The sequence below is a fragment of the Chaetura pelagica genome, unplaced genomic scaffold (genome assembly GCF_000747805.2).
Source record: "Chaetura pelagica isolate M959 unplaced genomic scaffold, ChaPel_1.0 scaffold36, whole genome shotgun sequence".
In the NCBI taxonomy this organism is placed as follows: domain Eukaryota; kingdom Metazoa; phylum Chordata; class Aves; order Apodiformes; family Apodidae; genus Chaetura; species Chaetura pelagica.
The window spans coordinates 1,809,011-1,832,412 of NW_009953726.1; the positions used below are offsets into that span (position 1 = coordinate 1,809,011).

Sequence of the window (23,402 nt, forward strand, 5' to 3'; positions counted from 1 at the left end):
AAGCCACTAATGGCTCAGATTACACCAGGTCTATAATTCACCACTAACCACAGGAGTTTTTCTGGTTGCATATATGTACTTAGCCATGCTACCATAGAAAGGAGCAGGCTGGCAAGTCCCCTGACGTGGGACACAGGTCACGTGGGAAGGCACTTGTTCCTGGGATGGAGGGTGCACTGCTCTTACTTCCATACTCCTACCACTTCTGGAAATGCTGATTAGGTTATGGACACTGCTTTTGCAAGGAGTTACACCAAAAGTCTTGAAACCTGTATTTGCTGGAACTGTGATTTTCTCCTTGGGGAATTAAATCCATAATAAGACAGTTCCATGGCACTGCCAGGGTACCTGAAGGCAAATGCAAAGAACAAGATGCCTTTTGAGTTCACCTCTGAGAGTCCATCTTGCTGTGATGTGCAAAAGTACAGGCTCCCTGGAGAAGCTTTAATGAAAAAGCAAACTTTTTTATCAACAGCGAAGAGAGCTACCAGGCAGCTTCCCTTCCCTTAAAGTCTGGACTTCCCATCCCTGTGCCATCAGCTGCAGCCCATCATCTGTGACTCCTGTGAAAGTTCAGTCCTGAGGACCACAGCCACGCTGCAGCTGAAACAGCACTTGGAGTCTTGAAGTTGAACAAATGGGAGCAATGAAGTCATGGATGGGAGGGAGAATACAATAAATCAACATGTTTACAGCTCCACTTTGATGAGGATTTTTTTACATGCAATACTCCATTAAAAAAAAAATAAATCTTTAGGCAATTGAATCACCTTAAAGCATTTGAAGTCAGTATGACCTTTGGCTTTTGACTTTTTTGCTGTTTCTATCTGCTGGGTGAGATGTAGAAATCCAGCTGATCTAGAAGGTAAATTTTCAGTTGCCATGGCAATGTGTCTCATGCACGTGCTCAGTTTAGAAGGGAGATTGTTCCACGCTGCTATTTCATGTCTAGGACAAAATTCTTTGGTGGCAGATTTTCTTTGTTTCAATACATTAATGCTATTAATCATGTTCTTCCTTTCCCAGCTTACAGAAACACGGCTCAGCTGGATGTTCCCCTGTAAAAATACATTTATTTGCATTTTTTTGTTGTAAGAACATTCCTTAAGTCTGGAGGTAAATGTTGATCCATTTTGATAGCTTGGGTGCAGCAACATACTGATGCTGTGAAGTTTCACTATTAAGTGAAAACCAACTGGAATCACTCCACATTTGCTTCCATGTGGTTTGAACAATCCAAAGTATATCCTGAACTAGCAAGTCTTATAAAAGAAAAGTAATTTTAAAGTACATCCTATAATGTGTATCTTACATATTGGATTCTACAGTTCTCCATGTGCATTCAGTCAATTCCTAAGTACTGCAAATTTCGATCAATTCTTGCTTAAGGCCACAAATGGAGTTTCTCTTGTTTCTTTTACCACCTTTAGTTCTTTGTTTTTCCACATGTCCCTTTCACCTAATTCCTAAGGTAAGGAGTCAAGCAGGAGCAGGCATCCTGGTTTCTGTTGGCTCAGTGCAGTCTGCAGTGGTGGGAGCAGACTGCATCCAGCTCCAGAGGGTTAGGAAAGTACAGAGACATGAGTCAGCCTAGTGTGATACAGCTGGGAGGTTTCACAGAATGGAGGGCTCCTATATTTGGATGAAAAGGACCCCTTTCTGGTCATGTTCCCCATTTCAGTTGCATGTGACCTTCACTGCCTTTCTAACCTGCTTGGTTTCATTGAACTCTTCTCACTTTTCTCTCCAGGTGACTTCACACGAGGATGCAGCAGCTGTGGCACTTTGCACAACGCTTCTTCTTCTTCTTGGGGTGAAAAATGGTCATGATTGCTTCATCGAAGACAGTCTTAAGGCCTTTCTGTGTGAGGGCTGAGCACTCCAGGTAGCACTGTGCTCCAATCTGAAAGAGGAGAGAGAAAATGTGAGTACCCACCCTTAGGAGAGACAGAGGGACCGTTTTCCAGGATCCTTCTATGTGCAAAGGGGGTCAGGTCTTTGCTTTGTTTTGTATCTGGCTACTTAAAGGATTAAGGGGCAAGCTCAGGTGGTCACCCTGAGTGAGGGAGCAAGGGTGAGCATCAACACCAGTATCTCACCACAGGGGATTAATGGGGAGCAGGAATTCCCTGCACAACCCACCAGAGAGAGTGGGGGGCTGCACCTAGTGTGGGAAATTTGCCTCTCATCTGTGCAGCTGGGGGATTTCAAGGAGATGCTGGCTTGCTAGCTGAGCACCTTCATATACTTGGCTCTTTTCCCCTAGCCTGTCACCCCTGTGTCCTTCCTCCTGTAATGCCAGGGAGCTGCTACCTGGGGGAGAGATTCCAGCTGGGTTCTGGGATCTGGGAAAGCATCATCTTGAGATGGCAGTCTCCTTGGGTGCTGGTATGACACAAACACATGTGAGGGGCTGGAAAAGTAGCCTCAGCTTACTCACCAACCTTGTTGCTCATTCAGTTTATTCTGCTAATAGATACTTTTGCTGGCCTTTGAGGGCCAGAGCCTGTAATGGCACCTGGAGTGCATAAGGTGGAAGTAGCTGGGGTCCAGATACCTGCATTTCAGGGCTTGGTGAGGGCTTTTATCCCTCTGCCTTCCCAGAAGAAGGTGCAATAGCAGAGAAACCTTGGGACCTTCTTCTCTCCTGCTTGAAGTGCAATGGATGAGGATCAATTTGTCTGTGCTTTTGCAAGGGACAGGTATGAGATTGGCAGGAGGTGCCTGCAGAGAGGGGTTTGCCACAAGCACCTCTTGACAGAAACCTGACCAAGAAACACTTGGCTTAGTTAAAGTAGACAGTAAAATCTGTTTTGTTGCCTATTTGCCGCTTGCTGTCCTGAGCTCCTTGCTGCTTTGCTTAGAGCACAGTTGGATGTCACAGCAGATCAGAAAATCCCAGAGTTGCAGTCAGTGACTGGGTCCAGTCTGTTTGAACAGAGACTTTAATCTCTTTCTGAGAACAACCAAATCACCCTGGAGGAGTTAATCTTGAATTAAATGAACCCAGTGGAAATCTGTGATAAATACATTTTATGGGCCTATGAAAAAGTGATTACCTCCTTGGCCAGCTTCACTCCATGCTCGTAGGTGAGTGGTTTCTCCTTCATGTAAAGCAGCCGAGCCAAAGTTTTGGGATCATCCCGGAGATCAATCTAATGGAAAAGACACAAACCCTGTGTTCAGTACCACCTCGCTGGGAATTCCTGAGACAGCTTTCCGTAGCTTCAAAAACCCACAGTCATGTCCTCACAGAAGGGCAATTGTCCTCACATAAGGGCAATTGTCCTTTCAGCCTCAGATGGTACTTCAGAAATGCATTTTGGAAAGCATCGGTAGATGCCTGAGACACATTGGAAGGGGAGGCTGCTGTGACCCTGTGTTGCATCACCCAAAAACTATCTTGACAGGCCAGACAGACACAGCTCAGTCTGACTGACTTGAAACAAAATCCTTTATTTCCATGGAAAACATCAAAGTGCAGCATTCTGGCATTTCTAACTCATCCATTTTCAGAGGGTGTGATCCAAAAGGTAATACTTTTGTTTTAAAATGGGTGTTTTAAAATATTCCAGCGTGGGAAACAAAGCCAGAGTTTGAACAGTTGGACTTCCTTGTGGCACAAAGATTTTTGTTTTGACCAAAATTCAATCTGTTTCTCTAACCTGGCTTAGTTTACCATCCAGTGTTAGAACATTTTCCAGACAGTTGTATCCCCACTCCTCACATTCTCTAGCCACTCAGTATCTTGGAAGCAAACCCATATTTAAGGCATTTTAATTTGATTGATAGATTCTTATGTTTTAAGGACAAAATAAAGTGGTTTGATCGTTTAGTCTAACATCAACTATAACACAAGCAGGATGGTGAGTCACTAATTGCAATGCTGATGCAAAAACAAAGGGAAGCTATTTTCTTCCCATGTCTCTAAGTAAGCAATTTAGTTAATTATTCCCATTCTTAAATTTTAGTTTGAAGTTTAGTTTCTGCTTCCAACCACAGACTGGTGTGCTTTTCCCCCTTCACTAAAGGCCTGTCAGAAATCTTTTCTTCCTGTAGTTATTAATGTCTTGATACCAAATAGTATATATTTGAATAAAAATTTGGGATGAGTTTTGCCAGTCATGACTAGCGTGATGGGACATCTGCATGTTGGTTTCTAGTCCAAGTCCCTAAGATTTCCTCTAATGTTAAAGTCTAGCTGTATTTCACGTAAGCAATTAAATTGGAGATGTTTCCACAGAGCTCAACCTCCAGCCACCCCTGGGCTGGACCAGGAGCCCCCTCGATTTGAAGACCCTCGTGATGGCTGATGGTGCCCTGGAGGAGTGTTACCTGTGTTCCTATGAGGACGTAAGGCACGTTGGGCATGCAGACCTTCAGCTCGGGCACCCACTCCTCCTGAACGTTGTGGTAGGAGGCTGGGTTCACCACTGAGAAGCAGATCAAGAACACGTCCGTGTTGGGGTAAGAAAGGGGTCTCAGCTGGTTGTAGTCCTCCTGCCAGGGAGAAAACAGCAAGCATGTTATGGGGAGGGGAATAACTGCAGGTGAGGGCATCACTTTGGTTGCTCAACGCTGTCCTTCCGTGCTAATGCACTCGTACACCCCCTGGAGAACTGCTGAGGGGGAAATAACATCCCATGGGCCAGGGGTGCTGTTTTCTCAGCATCTTTACCCAAAAGAGCTCAACACATTTTGTTTGTGTGTGTTATCCATGGTGAGGCTGGTGCAGGGGGCACTGCTAAACAGCTGCCATCGCTGGTGGTGCAATAAAAATTGATCTTGAGACTGTGTGGACCAGCCTCAGCTCTCTGGCAATGTGATGCCATCCTGGAAAGTTTTATTTGACTGTTACCTCTGCCAGTTAATATTTGCTGGTGATACATGTCATTGGAGGCTTTTTGGTTAGTATTATGGACTTTCTATTCCCCAGTAGGCATTATAGACATGACCGTATAGAAAAAATATGGATTGTTCATGGGATGCAGCAATGGCTCAGTCAGAAGAAGACACTCATCTTGAAAACACAAAGCAGATCAGAACCAGACTGCAGTGGCTGGGTAAGTCACTGGGGCTGATTTAATGTTTCCACAGGCCTCAGGCTGGAGAAGCAGAGATGTGTTCTTGCTGTGCTTGTTGTGAAGAGGGTGAATTTTTAAACAGCTCAAAGTGCAGCTCTGTCATGTCGTGAGCTGGCTTTGATGGCTGAGTTTCAAGGAAGAGTTTGGTTGTGTTTTCAAGCTTAAAATGCTGAGAGTGAGCAGGGGTTTTGCAAGCCATGTGAAAGGGGCAGACTGGCTCTTTCTTATAGTGAGAGCATATGTAGCTGTGTCTGGTGGGTACTTTTCAGTGAAACCTGTTAGAAAATTTAATAAAAAGTTAAATGAAACATGCTTTTGGAGGGGGTACACCTGTGCTGACCTTTTTTTAGGGGTCCGAAATTTAAGAAGGGGAAAGGAACAAAAAGTTGGAGTGTGAGAAACAATAATCCACATTGCTGTGAAGCCTAAATGAGACCTGGGTCTTTAGTTTGCAGTTTCTGCATTCTAGACAAACCTCACATGTTTTCAGTACAGTTGCTTTTGGTTATAATTGTCTGAAACTTCAACTGGTGTGGTTCTGCTTTGTAGTTACTGAGATAGTTAGTAACTCAATGAAAGGCAAGAAAAGAAAAAGATATCCAGGTGCTAATGCTCAGACTTGAGAACATACATCTGAGATAGGGAAAACCCACATTAGGGGGAGGAGCAATGCAAGCTGCTGGCTGTCCTGCAGGAGAAACTGATGCAGGACTGTAGCACTGTGTGTCCACATTAGATGGTATCTTCATTCAGCCTTGCTTCTGTCCTGCTTTGTTTGGGTTGACAAATGAGAGGGCTTAGTTGTGAATTGAGACTGGTAAATCTTCTTTCTGAAGTCTTCTGTTCATTGAGTATTCTGTGATAAGATGACCCAGGCTACTTCTGAGTTTATAAAAATATTCTAGTATATTATGTAAAAAAAGTCTGCTCCAACATTTTCTAAATAAAAAACCCTAAATTATTTATTCTGGAAGGAAGTATGAGGCCAAATTTATCTACATCTCATTCAAAAGAAGTTTAAAGAAACATCCTGAACAACAAACAAAATGCTTTGTTTTGTACAACTGAATGTCCATTGTCCCAAACCCAGTTCAACAGGAAGAGTAAATTCTCAGTTACCATCTCCAGCCCCAAAGCCACAGTATTTGGGGTGAAGTCAGAGTATTTGTCAACTGGCCTAAGCCTTTCCAGTGTCATGGAAAGTATCTAAAAGTACATGACAAAGAGAAGGCATTTGGACATGTTGGCCCAAGAAAAGAGTGGATTCTCCTCATTCAGGGAATGGCAGGAAAAACCCCTCAGAGGCCTTCGTGTGAACATCAGGGATACTGGCCGTGAAGAGGCGAAGTTGGTGGGAGGAGGCTTATATGATGCTCTGGAGATGATCCCCAGCTCCCAGGAGCTGAGTTACTAAAGGCAAAGTGAAGGCCAGCGGGATGGGAGCCAAGGAGCAGTAGCATTATAGGGACAGCTGATTTTTTGGTGGATGCTGAGGGTGAGGGGGGCCTGCCCTGGTGGCTGCCTCGGTACGCGGTGTTCTTTTAACCCCGAACATCACATCTGATGGCTCCTCCACAGTCAACACGAGTTGATACCAGGTCCTGGGAAGGGGCATGTTCTGTTTTCAACTTGCCCGCTGCAGATCAGCCTCCTAAAATAGCCACGGGGTGGCAGCAAGACCCTGAGGAACTGCCATTTAGGCTTTTCGGAAAGAAATTGGCTAAATATAACCAGTTTCAGTATTCCAGACGTATCTATTTAGAGGGGCTGGAACTTACTGTACCATTAAAATCACAAGCTAAAAGCCACGATCGCTCTGCCTGGAAGTGGCAGCTACAGGAGTGTGCATTTCATGCTATTTTGCTTGTTCCTTTGGAGCCCCTAGAAAATCCTTACTCAGGAGGAGCATTCCTGGTTTGTGTCAGCAGCACAGGGCATTATATGAGCTGTAAGGAGGGACAGCCACACATCACAAAGCAGAGGTCATGCTTCCTGTCTGGGCACACGGGAGCTTGCACGGATGTGTTAAAACACAAGCACAAATGTCATGGATAAGAGTACATCTGGACTCCTCAGTGTGCCTGTGGCTGAGGACTGGCAGGAGCCTCCAAACCACATCAGACAAGGACCCTTTCTCTGTTCACACCTTCTCCAGAAGAAGGCTATAAAACCTTGCAATGATCTGTTATGAGATATGGTGCATCAGGATCAGTTCTCATCCAGAGACTGGTGAAGTTAAGCAAATAAATAGTGTAAATAAGGGACTGGGCATTTGCATGGGTATGATGCATAAGGGTTTTGAGTGGATATTAGGAAAAATTTCTTCACTGGAACAGGCTGCCCAGGGAAGTGGTGATGTCACCATTCTTGGGAGTATTTAAAAGACAGGTAGACGTGGTGCTTAGAGACAAGGTTTAGTGGTGGGCTTGGCAGTGCTGGGCTAATGGTTAGACCTCATGATCTTAAAGGTCTTTTCCAACCAAAACAACTGTATGATTCTGTCATGCTATGACTCTATATCCAGAGGTGCTGCAGCTAGTAGCAGTGGTGTTTGGGAAGGGATGTGAGTCCTCATGGAGTTGGACTGTAGCTGATCCTTAATTTCTTTCCCTGGCTCCTGCTTGCATTTTACTGACGGCTATTTAGCAAGTGCAAAGCTTCCCAGTTGCACTGCCTGGCCACTGGTTTGGCATGGAAATGCCAGGGCCAGACCTGGCTCTGCTGAATTACCCACCCATGACTTGCCAGGACAGAGACACATCAACTGCTGCTGCTCCCTCCCTGCTCTGTCGCTGCCAACAGCCTCTCCATGTTCTGGCCCAGAAATACAGCAAAACTTGTGTTTTTTTTGCCTTGCTGCTGTGCTGATCTCATGTCCAGCCTGATTTCATGTCAGCCTGTTAAACCCTCCCCACTGGAGTCCAGCCTGGGGAAAAAAGATGACTGTTTTTAACCTCCTAGGACTGTTTGTGCCAGGGATGCAGAAAACCAGATACCCCAGCTCTGGGGTCTCTGCCAGCTCTCCCTTCAGGCTGACAGAGGGTCCTGCTGCAGGAGTACACTTTCCAATTGTTATTTCATTAGCATATGTTTTCTAGCACCATAATGTCGAGTGCTATTTTTGGCTATGACTTCACAGAAATGCCTTTGGAAAGCCTCACAACACCAGGAGAAGGAGGGAGGAAACAACCCAGATGATCTGTCGTTATAACTTGAGCATGTGGGAAGCATCATCCTTTCAGCCTCCACAGAGATACAATCATCAAGAAGTGATTCATACTCTGAGTTTTGACTAGATGGCCACTTCCTTGCCCAGACCAAGGGCTGAAAGGGAGATGAGCCTGATGAGTTGGAAATGGTGCTTGGAGGCAGGTGGTGCTCTGGCTGGTTTGAAGCAGGAGGTGGCAAAATGGTTGTGGAGGAATGGATGGAGGGGTGAAGTTTGTTAGAGAGGCAGATTTGTGTTACTTCAGGCTGAGGAGGGCAAGAAGAGGATGTGTTGCTGAGGGAATGGCAGGCAGGTGGGACTATCAGCTCCACAAAACAAGCAGAAATGTTAAGTCACTTGAGTAAAATCTGACTGAGAACTGAATATGACACCAGTCTCATTTACAAGGGCTTGCAGTGCTGCCCAATCGTGACAGATCTGCCCTGAACTTTGTGCTTGTGAGCACAGAATAGAAAATTGAACAGGCATTGAACTTATGTAAGGACTTAGGTCATATTTTTGGACTGGCTTTTGGATCATTTGGTTGCACCCTGTGAACAGAAAGGATGGCTGGACTCTAAGGGACATTGGGATGAACTTCCCAGGGAAGTGGTGGAGGCACCATCCCTGGTTGTGTTCAAGGAAAGGCTGGATGTGGCACTTAGTGCCGTGGTCTGGCTGATGTGGTGGTGTTGCTCATAAGCTTGATAATCTTAAAGGTCTTTTCCAGACTTGGTGTTTCTGTGACACTTAGCTAGCTATGAAGTGATTATTGTGCCTACAGAGGTAATAGGAATCAGATAAAAAAGAAAAAAAAAAGAAAAAAAAAGTGAAACCCAGAGCATAAAAGCCCCAGTCCTGCTGAGTGCAGGTTTTTCTGGAAATATCAATCCATCCTGATACACTTTTTGACCTCTCTGTATACTGCTGCAAAATATATTCTGTAATAAATGGCCTTCTGCAGACAGGAGGGTCTCCTGCATTTTTTATGCATTTCATAGCAGCCAGGCATGGCCAAAAAAAGCACAGCCAAAAAGTGTTCCTGAAATGAAGACCTGAATCCAGGGCTGCTGTGTTCCAGAGAGTGAAACAAACTCCCAAATCTGCTGTCCTGCCTCCCCAAATGCCAGATCTGACTGTAGGAACTGGTGGATGTGAGTTCCAGCCTTCCCAAGCTGGGAGGGACCTGGGATCTGCTCCCTCTCAGCAAGTGATTTTCTGCAATGTTTCTGTGAGGATTGTGGTTCTCAGTTCTTCCAGTCACTGGCGTTTGGAGTTAGAAGAGGGAAATGTCACCATGAAAATATGTTGCTCCTTGTACCCCATACTGCCCTTCTACTGACAGCAAGGCAGTGAGAAATACTCTCTCCTCCTCTCAGGGGCATGAAATCAGGCCACAGACCAGAGCTCTTCTGGAAGCTTCTGATGCAAGCACACTACATCCAGCCATGGACAGTGGAAACACTAAAAACATTATGTGTGTAAGTAAGCATGGGGCATGGACTCTGCTATAATTGACACCCTTGTCCTGAGAGAAGGATGTTGGGCTGGATCCCAGTCTGGCAGGGTTACCATTTAAAAAATCAATAGCTGGTGATCAATAGGTTGGTGCTGTATTATATTAGTTTTCTGATCTAGTAAATGGGGATTCTTCCTTGTATCTTCAATGCCACCGTGTGGTAAATGTAAGAAAAAATTGACTATCCCAAACATCCTATTTAGAGGTGGATATATGGGAGGCTGAACAGCCTAGTCATGCTCTAGTTTTTTGCCTAGAAAAACATTCAGTCTTAGGGATGAAAGTATTTGTTTGTGTTTTATTGCTGAATCAGAGTGAAAGCTTTATGTGCAAAACAAAAAGGAGAGGGTCAGCAGTTCAAGCATTATAGCTCACAATTGATTGTTAATATTTGTAAAAAAAACCCCAAGCACAAGCAGCATGAATAACAAGCCCTAGGATGTAGTAGTAGCAAACAAACCATGGAAAAAGAAAATTATAAATATTTTCCAGTACTTTACCTGCCCTGCAGTGTCATAAAGTCCCAGCAAGTGTTGTTGTCCTCCCACAGTCACAGTTACTGGAACAGAGATACAAGAGATATCATTTATGCACAAGCCAGTGACTTAGTTTTTATGTATTTTAATCCTAAAATGCCAATAAACCCTTGTGCTGGACATATTAGCATGTGTTTTACAATGTGCATCCTAAACCAAGCACATGTATTCAACCCAAGTGGAAGGCAACTTAAAGCCACAGCAAAGCAGACCCTTTATGCCAAGCTCTTATCTCTACAGACAGACAAGAAATTTTTTGGGAATACACCCTTAGTCTACCCAGCTTGCACATCACTCCTTCAGCACTCCTTGTAGACTTCTGTCTCTTTTGGGTCCTTATTCACCTTATGGGTGAATTTCTGGGGGGTACCAGTCATATCTTTTTTCTTTTTCTCATTTTCTTTTTCTCTCTTTTATTTTATCCTTTTTTCCTTTTCCTTTTTTTTTTTTTTTGTTTTGTTTCCCTTTAACTTTCTCTTCTTATTTTCCCCATCAAACTTTGTATTTTCTTCTTTCCTGTAGATTGTTGTAATCTGTCTCATCATCAGAAGCTGCCTTTCCTGTCTACGTCACCTCTCTAAGTTTACAGCTAACACCCCAGGGAAACTGTCCTGTTGGGTAAAATTCAGCAACAGGGAAATTTCTGCCTCTGGATTCTTGGCTCAGAACACAGTGGGGACCAAATGGTTACACTGACAGTTCAAATAATCACTGGCTCTTGAAGCAGCCATGTCTAGATTAATGGATCGATGCTGAAATTTCCACCACACTTTCATGCAGGCAAAACAGATATCAAAATAAATGGCTTTTGCCTGTGAAAACACTGTGGTATTTTTATACTAAGAGTTTATCAGTCAGCCCCTGTCAGGCAAAAGGCTGTTCAGCGTGTCCACTTGGTAGGTCGTATTTATGAGCTGAGATTGCTCTGCTGGATTTGTAGGCCTTACTTTTGGCTTTATCTCAATTTACTTTTACTTACCCTGTTGCTATCTTTTCCTGTTCTCTCAGTGGCCAAGCCTATGGGAAGCCAACATGGAATTCCTTCCCAGTCACTGAGGTAGTGTAGGCTCCCTTATGGCCTTGTAAACTTGACTTTATGAGCAGTTGTGAAGTAACAAGATAAATACCAACTCTTTTTGCCATTTACTGACTGTATTGATATCTTGATTAAGCACAAAACCAGCATGGGCTTTAACACCCAGTGCAGTGGAGACTGCAATAAAATGTGGCTGAGTACTTGCACAGTCCTGGTTTTTGTTTGGCTCCAGTCTGGGCTGCATCAGACAATGCAACTGGGATGGCATTTTCTTCCTTTCACTGGTTGGTTTTACCCAAGTGCAGGATGTGTAAAACACTGCTTTTAAAATGTTAGTTAGATCATAAAATATCTGGGCACTTGTCACTAGAGTTTGAGGAACTATATTTGGGTCATGTCCAGGGCTTTGTTGCAGGTCTGTGTGCCTGGAAGTTTCACTCAGGGCTTCAGCACAGAGCTCTGAAATGTGCTGTCCCATTTGAAGGCCACAGCGGAAAGTCAAGGTGCTAAGTGAGTTAATGTCTGGGCTAGATCTGGTGTGTTGACCATGAACTAGTCTGAGCTGGGAGCTTTGTTTTAAAATAATTGGTTAGTGTTTCTGGGGTCAGTAAGAATTTTTGTTGGTGTTCTTGTTGCTGAGGTTGCCCTGATTCCATCTGCCAAGGGGAGTATATGGACTCATACACACACATGTATTTTAGATATAAAATACACAAATGTAAGCGTTTTCCCCATTTCTAGTTGAACAAAATTTTCTGTTGTAACTTGAAATATTTTGCTTTGACTTGGGGCACCCTAATAATACCCAGGACATTTGGAAAGGGGAAGGATTCCAATTCACAAAGGAACATATGCTTTACTGGCAAAATAATGGGTGAACTGCTCCATACTCAAGGGCAGGGACTGGAACCCTGGTGTCACTTCAAAGGACTACAGGGGAGGTGAGAAATGAATTTCTTTCTTCTTAGTTCTTGCAGTAAATGGGCAAGCTGATACACTTCCTTCCTTGAGAATATGCCCTAAATCTGCCACAGCACCAACTGTAAAATCAGAACATTTTCAGCAATGCCAGAACCATTAATTCCCATTTTCCTCCATGTTCTTTATCAGAACTATTATAAAATCATTCACAGAAAGAACAGAGGCCACCTGCACTTCTGAGGGTTTTATTTTGTGGTGGGTTTTGGGGTTTTTTGTGTGTGTGTGTGCTTTCCTCAGAGTAGATTTGGCATGTAAGTTGAACTTGAATCTTTGCAAGATACGACTCAGGTCCAGACCACACCTTCAAGAGCAAATGCATTGTCTGTGGGCTGCAGCAAATGCCAGGGTGTCTCAGGGACCTCAGGTTCCTTCCTCTGGCACCTTGCAAAGTGATTTCTGTGATGGATATACTGGATGTGGTGTGTTCTCCAGCAGCTGATATCCCTGGGGATGCTGATGACGTGTTTGCTTGCTGTGTAACATTTTTCTTCCTTCCTGAATGTAGTTTTGTGAAAGCTTTTGTAATGATCTGGGAATCTTCCTTGTCTTTGCAGATGTCTTCTGCTCTCTGGGGCTTACCCCAGACAGGACAGGAGCGGTTTTGGAGGAGTTCACAGATGAGTGATTTAAAAAATATTTTTTATAAATTGTCTTCTTTTTGTACCACGTAGGTCTTAAATAAGGCATCTATGGCCAAAATGTGAGGGCCTCTGTTACATCCCCAGTAGGAACCACCATCCCTGGAGGTTTTTAAGGCCAGGCTGGATGAGGTTTTGTGCAACCTGGTCTAGTGGCAGGGTTCCCTGCTCATGGCAGAGGGGTTGGAACTTGATCATCTTTAAGGTCCCTTCCAACCTTAATGATTTTATGATTCTATGATAACTCAAACATGTCTTAAAGTTATTTAAATCTCTAATTCTCTTCAGTTCCCATAAGGGTGAAATATCTAAGTAACTGAACTGAAAATACATATCCTAGGCTTTGAGAAATAGCAGCTGTCAATATTCAACAGGAAAGCAAAGTAAATGTGGGCAGTGCAGTTTTGTAGCACCTTTCAAGTGCTTCAGGTGCATTTATGAATCTTATTTCAGGTTGCATTTGTGTTCAGAAATATTTTTCTTTGGGTGATCCAGGGGAAGAAAATAGGGATAGGACTGCCAGGGATTAATCTGATGCTTTGATTTTGATTGGACAAGTGTCTGGAGAACTTTATTTTTGCTGCTGTGAACCAGTCTTCAGGAGATGCTCCACTGCTGCAGCTGAAACTGGGAGCACTCAGGATATCTGCAAATGGCAGCCCTCAGGATGCTACCATCTGGCAGCCACTGAAGGAAGCTGTAACTGTAAGAAAAACCTTAATGACATGTCCCCATCATTCAGACCAGGAATGGCAATCAACTCAGCTGAGCTCTAATGACTGCTTGCCAATTTAGCTGGAAGGCTAAACCTTGCAAGAAGGCTTGCAACCTTTCTGCTTGGAAATAGTCACTTTTCTTTGAATGCAATGCTACAAAGCTCTGTGGCCAACACACCCAGGGCAGGTAAGAGCTGGGGCTGCCAGTACTCTGTAACTCAAGCCTGGCCCACTCTTCCCTTCCATATATGAGGGTCACCTCCAGGAAATGGAGTCACACGTTGCTCATGGCATGTTCCTCCATTTCCTCCTTCACAACAAACAAGATTTGTTGACAGGCAAATTGATCTACCTCAGACTTACCCCACAGCTTAACTATATTCTTTCTGAAAGGAAAATCAAAAGCATGTAATTTTGCCCTGTAATTGCCCTAAATACCAAACTTTAGATGTAAATGGCACTAAGTGCCTTTCTTTAATTGCTCTTGTAATCATCTACCATTACCTTGTCCAGGCCTGAGAGAACCAGCATTTTTCAAAAAAGGCTCTGAGTAAACCTCACCATTTTCTGTCACCTCATCAATGGATGAGATCTATGTTCTGCTGAGCAAATACTTTTGCCCATCTGATATTTACAATATCTGAAAAACATTTCCAGCCTGCTGCCTGTGGTGGGAGCACACAGAGGCCTCCAGGGCTGGGATTCAGCTGATTTCACTCCCTGTAGCTCTTGGTCTAATGAGGTGGTAAGGAATTTGCTGCTTTGTCTTTAGGCCACAGACATTTAGTGATTTTAAAGCCAGATAGGGTACATAGCATCATCTATTCTGCTCTAAATAGTGTCTTCCTACAAGGCATGTTTTCTTATTCTTAGATCATTCTTGTAGCTCTTTTCCAGATTATTTTTCAAGCAGTCACTGTGACTAGACAGTGTGGTCTAGTGATGGTTTTGTCCACGATCTAGCCAGAGGTAACAGGATTTTCCTATTTCTACCTGAGTCTAAAGCTCACATTGGTTGACTACTCTTGTTATTTGATGCAGTACTTTATGCTTTTCTTAAGGCTAACTCAAGTCTTTCTTGGCTTTTGTGTTTGTATTACATTCTTTTTAGCTCTGCGATTGTACAGGAAATCTGTAGACTGTAATTCAAACTCTCACTCTTAAAAGGGGAGGCAAAAGTCATGCTCCTGCAACAGTCATGCTCCTTCCTGAGTTGGAAGGGTTCATCTAGATCCAATGCTCCTGCATGGGCACGGACACCTCCCACTAAATCAGGTTGCTCCAAGCCCCATCCAACCTGGTCTTGAACATTTCCAGGGAGGGGGCAGCCACAACTTCTCTGGGCAACCCATTCCATTGTCTCACCAGCCTCACAGTGAAGAATTTCTTCCTAACATCAGGTCTGAATCTTCCCTCTTTCAGTTTAAAACCATCACCCCTTGTCCTATCACTCCATGCCCTTTTAAAATATTCCTTCCCAGCTTTCCTCTAGCCCCTTCAGGTACTGGAAGGTCTCTACTGAGCCTTCTCCAGGCTGAATAATCCCAACTGTCTCAGCCTATCTCCATAGCAGAGGTGCTCCAGCCCTCTGATAATCTTTGTGGTCCTCCTCTGGACTCACTCCAACAGTCAATGTTACAGGCTTTTGAAAGTCTGGGATTGACTATGCACAGACAGGTTTTTTTCTGCAGGAATTTTCAGGAAGCATCAGAAACACTTTTCAGTATTTTCTTTCCAGAATTTTCTTTCCAGACATCTCTCTGCAGCCTCCAGGGATTACTCCTCACCTTGGACTCTTATTTCTAGTGTGCAGCAAGGAACACCCCCTCACCATTGGCCTCCTCCATAATGACTGAGAATTCTGATGGAAATGGTGGGAAAATACCCAGCCCTGTCTTGCTTTGCAGCCACGTTGGGGAAGCAGGTTGACACCAAACAACAGATCTATTGTCCCACTTTGCAACAGGAATAGATTAATCTAGACAGTGTCATCCTATAGGAAGACTCATGACTTGTACTTTATGTTTTTCTAGCATCTTGAGAAGAAAAAGGCTGCAGTTCTTCACAGCTGGGTATTTGCTCTGCAGAGGCAACAAACAGAAGTGATGTACCAGTCCACCTATCATTTTTATACATACACTATAAATCCTTCAAAATACATTGAGAAGCCTGACTTCAGCACTCGCCAGCTTACGTGATAAAGAACACAAAAACAGTGGAGGTGGAAGATCAAGCAGAAAGAATCTGGCCCAGAAATGGATGGAAGAGAATGGAAATTCCCAGAGCTTTCAGAATAAGAACAACAGTAAACCATGAGCCAGCTTCTTCCCAGTCTGGGACATTACTTATTTATAGACAGCATGAATGAAGTTGATTTATCGGAATCATTGACCTCATTGTTTGTAAAATCAGCACTGGAGGATTTCCTCTGCATCTCAGTGAGTTATTGCTGTGCTAATCAATCCTTGAACAAATTCAGCTTTGCCCATAGCAGAATCCAAGAAGGAACCTTGGGGTTTCTGAGAGAAAAGCTGTGCCTAGTTTCTCCAGTAATACTGTCTTGGGGGAGCTCTTGGGACCTCAGCGTTGTGTAAAGCTGTGCTAGATGGAAAAGGCTAACATGGTTATAGCTCCTGGGGAACTGAAGAACAATTGACATTGTGTCTGAGAGAGTCTTTTGTTAGATTTCATTCTGTCGTAAGCGGAGGGCTGTGTGCTGCAGCAGATGGGGAGGGGCTTCCTGAGTACTTCAGCTCACCCTGCACCACTGGTTGTTCCCATGGAAGGCAGCTCTTCTCCCGAGTTAGAAGTTAATAATAACTGCCTAGGGAAATGCACTAAATTTGCAGGCAAATAGATTCTGATATGTGCATTTCAATGATACTCTGATTGAGGGTCTTTTTATTCTTCGCTGAAAGTAATAGCACTAAATCAAACCAAATGCTAGACAGAGGAGCAAATGTAGCATTAAGTGGTATCAATAGATAGAACATGGACATATTATTTAAAATATTATGATCATTCCTAAACAACGAGGAATATTAGATTTCTTCTCAACCCTGATGGAGGGGAAGTGCCTTTCCTGAGACTACATGACTGTTTGTGGCATTGAGATGAATGAAAGAACAACATTTTGGCTGTGACTGCAATGGGAGCCTATCAAAAAAATGAAAGGCAGAATGCAGATTATTATCTATATCTATATTTTTACCTCTCCTAAATACTTTTAAAGCTTCCAGCACGCTAGCACAGTATGTAGGAACACGTGTTTATCTAGAGCTGGGTTCAAGTCAATAGCAAATGTGGCTGAGTTCTGACAGTATAAAGAGTAAATGATAACCAGACTAAATTTCTTAGTATTTTAACTCTCTGTGCTGCCCTGACTAGCAAAAGACCAGATTTTCTGGCATTAAAAATTCAACATAAAGGCAGACAAGACTCTTTAAATCAACTGCTTACTGAAATCTAATTGTGAAGGATGTATTTTAAGTCAGTGATACTGAGATCGTGATATGCAGGGCAAGGAGTGTGAATCTTACTCCAAGGAGAAAAAGTGGGAATGAAGGAAGACTTTGTTTACCCAGCTCCTCTCTCCTGTCCATGTAAGGCAGCAGTCATTCCTCTAACTGCAACTGAGTGCTGTGGAAAAGGCTATCTCCAAAGTTATGTCAAGCATCTGGTTATCAATGGAACACAGGACTTGGTAAATAGCATCAGAATAAACAGAATTTTAGTGGCAAAATGAGACAAATTTCACTGAAGTTTATCCAGGCAGTACACAGTGGGTGCTTCCCAGAGCATGGGAGGACAAGGCTTTCCACATGCTTTGAGGGAATTAAGGCATCTCTCTGCTACTTCTTGCAATGCTAGAGGATCAGAGCAAGTTTATTTTTTCACCTGGAAGGAAAAGGAAAGCAGTCTGGAGAGGCAGTGCTGCCTAACAGCACTTGCTATTTGCTATTCCAGTGTCTCCCTAAACTATGGTGATCTGCCTTGGTCTGGGTTAGATGGCAGTGGGAACAGATAAGGGTGTTGGAAGGGCATGGAATCTCTGCTCTGCAATGGACAGGTTACCCTCACTGTGGGCTGGATCTTCAGCTGATGGAGTAGTTATTTCATAGTCACTTATTCTGGCAGGAGACCCTGTGCCCTGAACTTGATAGAGGACCCAGGGACTTACTGAGAAAGAGACTTCAGCAAAAAGCATTTTAATCTTCAGTGAATGTGACTTTAGTTGATTGAATTCTTCGAGGACCTGGAGGCTGACAAAGTGGGAAGCTTTTATTTCTTGAGTTCCTGGCTAAGAGTGATGAAGTGGCCTCTTGGGGAGAGGGCCTGTGCTGGCCATACTGGTTCTCATTAATCAGCATTGCTAATTGTGGTAGAGCTGGCAAGGAGTGAGAGGCATAGGGCTAAGATGGACTTGTCCTGAATGCTGGATTAGGGTGGTGGAGAGATGCTACCCTGTCAGATTCAGCAACGCTACAGCTCGTGTCACACTATGGCCACGTCCTGCTGCTGCCAGTGAGATTCAGGGGAAAAACAGCTTCTCTGCTTACCAGCATGTTCAACAAAATGTACAGAGGCCGAGGCTAGAAATGAATAAAAATGTATTTATAATGTACACAGAAGAGGACAGGAGTGTGTCTTCCATAAGAACCTGATATTAGAGGAAATATTAACGTGCAGAAATACAGGCCGGGAAGCAGGCCCTAGCTTGGCTGTTGTCTGTGCAAAGGGCTTGGCCTTCCTATTCCTTACGTTCCAGTGCCAGGCAAGCTGACCAGCTCTGCCCTGAGCTGGCTGCTGTACCCAACACAAAGACGTGGCTGGTGATGGACCGAGCTGCTCTGGGCACTGCATTTGGGCACAGACCTGCAGGGGACGTATGTCTCTGTGTGTTCCAGGATCTGCCACCTGTGTGTGAGCAAGGGACCTGCAGTCAGACCTGCTCTCTGGCCCAGCAAGTGGAGCCTGGAGCATCATTCCAGCATTAAGGTAGGGTAGCTTAAAATAGCATTTGAACCTCGGAGTCTGCATCTTGCTTAAGTTTGGCCTTAATGCTGGCTTTCCCTGTGCATGTTCCTCCATGAGTTATTGCTTGAAAGGGCTTTAAAGTAAAGTAGCTGTTCTTGCACCTCAGGAGGGCCAAAACAGAAACTGCATTTCCCAGAAAGAGGATCAGGACCATAATATTTAGCACCAGGACCAAACTTCAGCTGCAATTTACCCTGCAGCTTGCAGAGATTAGCCAAGCATTTGTCCAGCAGCTCTAAACCTACATGGCTTAGGAAGCAGAAATGTTGAACACTGCAAGCAAAAATCTTGGAAACATTCAAACATTCTGATAAGAAAATCAGAAGTTAGGAATTATTTATTTATTTATTTATTTTTCCCCCTTGGCTACCACAAAGGGTTTCAATGCTGTTAATGCTTTCTCTACGTCCTGCTGAGCAGCTTTTCACTCTCCTCTCCAGCGTGGCAGCCTGTGCAGACAATGAAGTGATTGTAATGTTGGAAAAGCAGCAGATGCAGCTGGATGAAAAGCCTGGTCTTAACACTCTGTGGGTTGGTGTGTGCGCAGGTGAAAGGGAGGGAAGGTGAGTGCAAACCTGAGCACATCATACCCTTGCCCTTTGTTCACCTGTGACTGCACTCATGTGAAGTGGAGCATGATCCAGCCCCCGTGATTTCAGAAGGGTGCTTCCTACCAGCATGTTTGTGGGATTTGGTGGCTTTTTCAGCACAGACTGGGTCCTGCAGAAGAGCAATTGGCTGCACGTTGGCTTCAGCCCAGCCTTGGATGCACAGATGAGGTGTTGAAGTGCCTGATTGAGCTGAGGCCAGTAAATTTTTTCCTTTGGACAAAAAACAGAAATCCAAATTCCTGTACAGAGTTGGACAGGAATTTTCAGTTAGAAAGTGTGATTTCTACAGAATCAAAAGTTTCCATGGGAAGCTGTTGCTTTTAACAGATGAGTTCAGATGTTGCTATTGGGAGAAATTAAGTGAAATGATGTGAAGTGACTGACCCTGATCTGAACTGTTCCTTTCATCAAAAAACCTGAACCAGTTCATGCAAAGCTGTTTCCCTGCCATAAGGGCAACACGTGGCTTCCACACCTGGGGCAGTGATCCCTGAGGAATATCCAGCCATGCAGAGCTGGGATGCCAGGGAAGCACCGTGGGCATCCTGGCAGCTGGGTAATGCAGCCTTGGAGGGGGAGCAAAACATAAGTACCTGGATCCAGAATGTCAGCACCCATGGAGTGCTGTTCATAATGGGGAAAATGGGGCTCAATATAGAATTCTCCAGGTGTGCCCTTACCAGTGCTGAGTTCCCCTGTACTCAGCACTGGCGAGGCCACACCTGAAATGTTGTGTCCAGTTTTGGGCATCTGAATTCAAGAGAGATCTCGAGGTGCACAAGCAAGTACAGAGGAGGGCACAAAGCTGGTGAAGGGCCTAGAGAATCAATCTTATGAAGAAGGCTTGAAGGAGCTGGGAATGTTTAGTTTGAGGAAGAGGAGGCTGAGGGGAGACGACATCAGTCTCTACAACTACCGGAAGGGTCATTGTAGAGAGGTTGGTGCTGGTCTCTTCTCACAGGTCATTAGCAACAGAACAAGAGGGAAGGGCTTCAAGCTGCACCAGGGGAGGTTTAGACTGGACATCAGGAAAAAAAAAAAATCACAGAAAGAGTGGTTAGACACTGGAACAGGCTGCCCAGGGAGGTTGTTGAGTCACCATCCCTGGATGTGTTTAAGGGTGGTTTGGATGTGGTGTTGGTGGAGATGGTTTAGGGGAGAACTTTGTAGAGTAGAGATGATGGTTGGTCTCGGGGATCCCAGGGGTCTTTTCCAACCTGAATAGTTCTACCATTCTATGATTCTATGAATCAAACAATTTCAGGTTGTTCCAAATCCATTAAGCCAAAGGCTGTCATGGATAAATGTGACCACCAAATTGGATTAAAAGTTTTGAAGTGAAACTGTTGATTTTTTCCAGCAGATCCATTTATTTACTTTTTTATTTGCAGAAAGTTTGCTTTATGAAAATTTTATAATTTTTAAGCTTTCATCCTCATGTACAATGAAAATTGTTTTTGAAATATGCAGCTTTTTCAAACAACAGGAATTTGTAATGGGTTTGTGCTCTAGCCAAAGCTCTTTAAACTCTTAATACTTAGGTTAGGATTAATTAATTTAACTTTTCTGTTAATCATTCCATGCCTGAATACAATTTTTGAGTAAAATAAAATGTTCGGTTCAGCTGAATTTCCAAGAATGTTTTGCACTCTGTGCTAACTGTATTTCCATTTAGACTCTATTTGTTCTGGAACAGATTTATTAGGTTTCATTCACCTTTTCTTCCCCATTAGAGGCAGCTCTAGTGAGCTCAGAGGAATTACTTTTGGTTGGAAGAGACATTAAGCATAATGTCTTGTAGCTGGGAAAAAAGAAGTGAACTGATTTTGAAAAACAGAGTGTGCATTTTTATGCAAATTACTGTTAAAATGTTTTGATCTTAGAAAGCAATGGTCACCAGTAGCAGAAGAGCAGAAAGTTATGATCAAATTATTATTTTAATAACATTTCCTTTTCCCTTAAGCAAGACAGGGACCTTGTTAGCAAAACACAGGATACCAGCACATACCTCAATTGAAAAAATAAAAATATTAGGCAATGTGAAATTTGACCTCAGCAAATTATTCTTTCACCTGGCAGAAGTATTATTTATTCTTCATCTAGCTTTATTTAAAGCTGTATCTGCTTAATAACTGACTGAAATATGCAACATTTAAAGGAGTTTCATTCTGAGAGACTGACTTAAACATCATGTCTGGTAATTTTTTTCTATTTCCCACTGCTCTCCCGAGAGCTGAGCAGTTCATTCCCCTTTGTTTCCTGGAGCTTTAATCTGCATTAGAAAATGTTGACACACTTATTCAGCTACATGAAAGTGCCACTAATGGGGATCACATCTGACTTCAGAGGAAAGGGACTTTGAAGAAAAATCACAGAATATTGCAAATAAAGGAGAGATGAACCGAGGTAGAAAATCAACAGCTAATTCCTGCAAATGATCACCAAGTATGATACGAATTGTGCCTTTGATTTGTTACCAGTTAGCACGGCGAACGGATTTTAAGCAGTGCATTTTACACAATCAGATACATGAAAAGCCTTGTTTTTAAGGAAGACATTGTTCTCCATTTCTATTTTTATGACGGCAACACCTTGGATTATGACTCCATTGTATCAGGCCAGTGCAAACAGGGGGGCAGAGGCCAGCCCGACTCTGCAGAGCAAACACGCCAACAATGAAGGTGGAGAAAGAAAATTTCCTGTTTGGCAGCAAGGGAAACAAGGTGCAGAGAGGGGACGTGGCTCTTCAGGCTGTGCTGGGCAGCCAGGGTCAGCAGGGGCGCAACCCCCCCAGCCTTATTCTGTGGCTTCATCTCAAAACAGAGATAACTTTAGGTTTGGCCACTGTTGCAGGCTCCACATTCCCCTGAGTGATGGCCAGAGCCTGGCCTTTGTGTCCTGCTTGTCTCTGCAGGGCAATCCCAGGACCTTGGCTCTTGCAGGTGCATGGACCAGCAGGTAACAGGGCACACTGCTTACACATGCTTTGGGAAAGCAGAGTGCCTGCAATATTTTATTTGAGCTGGATTCCCTGACAAGATTGGGGTGGCTGAACATCGTTGCCACTGGAAATTGATTTTGAACATCAGCAGAGCAAGCGCTCACCTCGGCCACAGCTGCCTGCCAGGGATTGTTTCTCTTTAGTAGCTGGGATGTTGCTGAGCTTTGAGGCATGTTGATAATTTTCCAATTGATTTTTAATGAAACAGTGCTGATGCTTATATAAACAAATGTACCTCGGTGTCTTGCACTGACTTTGTCCAGAGCTGAACTAATCAGATAATGTTTTTTCCCTATGCCTGCCCTGTCAGAGTGTCATGTCTGACAGACACCCAGAAATTCATTCAGAAAGTACATCCACAAAGAAAGAAGGCTGCCAGAGTAAGTAAAACAGATACTAATTCAGACACCTCTAAGCTCAGCTGAAGCAGACTCTTCCACGTGGGGAAAAGTCGAGTTGTGGAAAACTTTTTTTCTTGTGCATTTTTTGGCAGTTTTAAAGGCGTTTTTGTTCATTCTCATCGTGACAAATTTCGAAAACACTGAGAAACCCTCAACTCTCTGCTCTGGTGCCACAAAAATGGAGTGAATAAAATAGCATGCAGCATTTCAAACCAAGTCCAGCAAAGAATCAGTGGCTGTTTGAACAGCAGCAGCAAACCAGGCTGGTTTGTTCCTGAGCACATCCAAATCTGTGTGGTCATTTCCCTACAGCAGCAGATGAACACTGTATTACCTGACCCTGAATGTCCTTATGGTAAAAGCAGGTTAAAAAAAAAATAAATAATAATAATAAATATACATATAAGGCAGGTAAAATCCTTGGGTGGGTCTGGCCATTTTGTGCTGCACCTCTGACCCATGCTGCCCAGCACTGATGTAGCAGTGCTGCAAGGGAGGGAACTCATGGCTGCAGAGGTTATAGTAGTGCCAGGGCTCTCCTCTACCAACCCCAGGCTTGATTTCAGAGGCCTTTTCTTCTGCCAGATTGGCATTATTAAGGGTATCTCTTTGACTGCTTTCAAACCCATCCATA

General features: G+C 43.8%; 1 protein-coding gene across 2 annotated transcripts in view; it reads right to left on the reverse strand.

Annotated features, from left to right (window-relative positions):
* Window positions 1-1,443: 1,443 nt before the first annotated feature.
* Window positions 1,444-23,402, reverse strand: part of RHOJ (ras homolog family member J) — a 57,610-nt gene continuing 35,651 nt past the window's right edge. For both annotated transcript variants that reach the window (XM_010000676.1, XM_010000677.1), the window contains 4 exons: window positions 10,312-10,370; window positions 4,336-4,500; window positions 3,060-3,155; window positions 1,444-1,903 (listed from right to left, as the gene is read on the reverse strand). In XM_010000676.1, coding sequence (XP_009998978.1) covers window positions 1,757-1,903; window positions 3,060-3,155; window positions 4,336-4,500; window positions 10,312-10,370 — 467 coding nt within the window. In that variant the 3' untranslated portion in view covers window positions 1,444-1,756. The remainder of the gene's footprint in view (window positions 1,904-3,059; window positions 3,156-4,335; window positions 4,501-10,311; window positions 10,371-23,402) is intronic.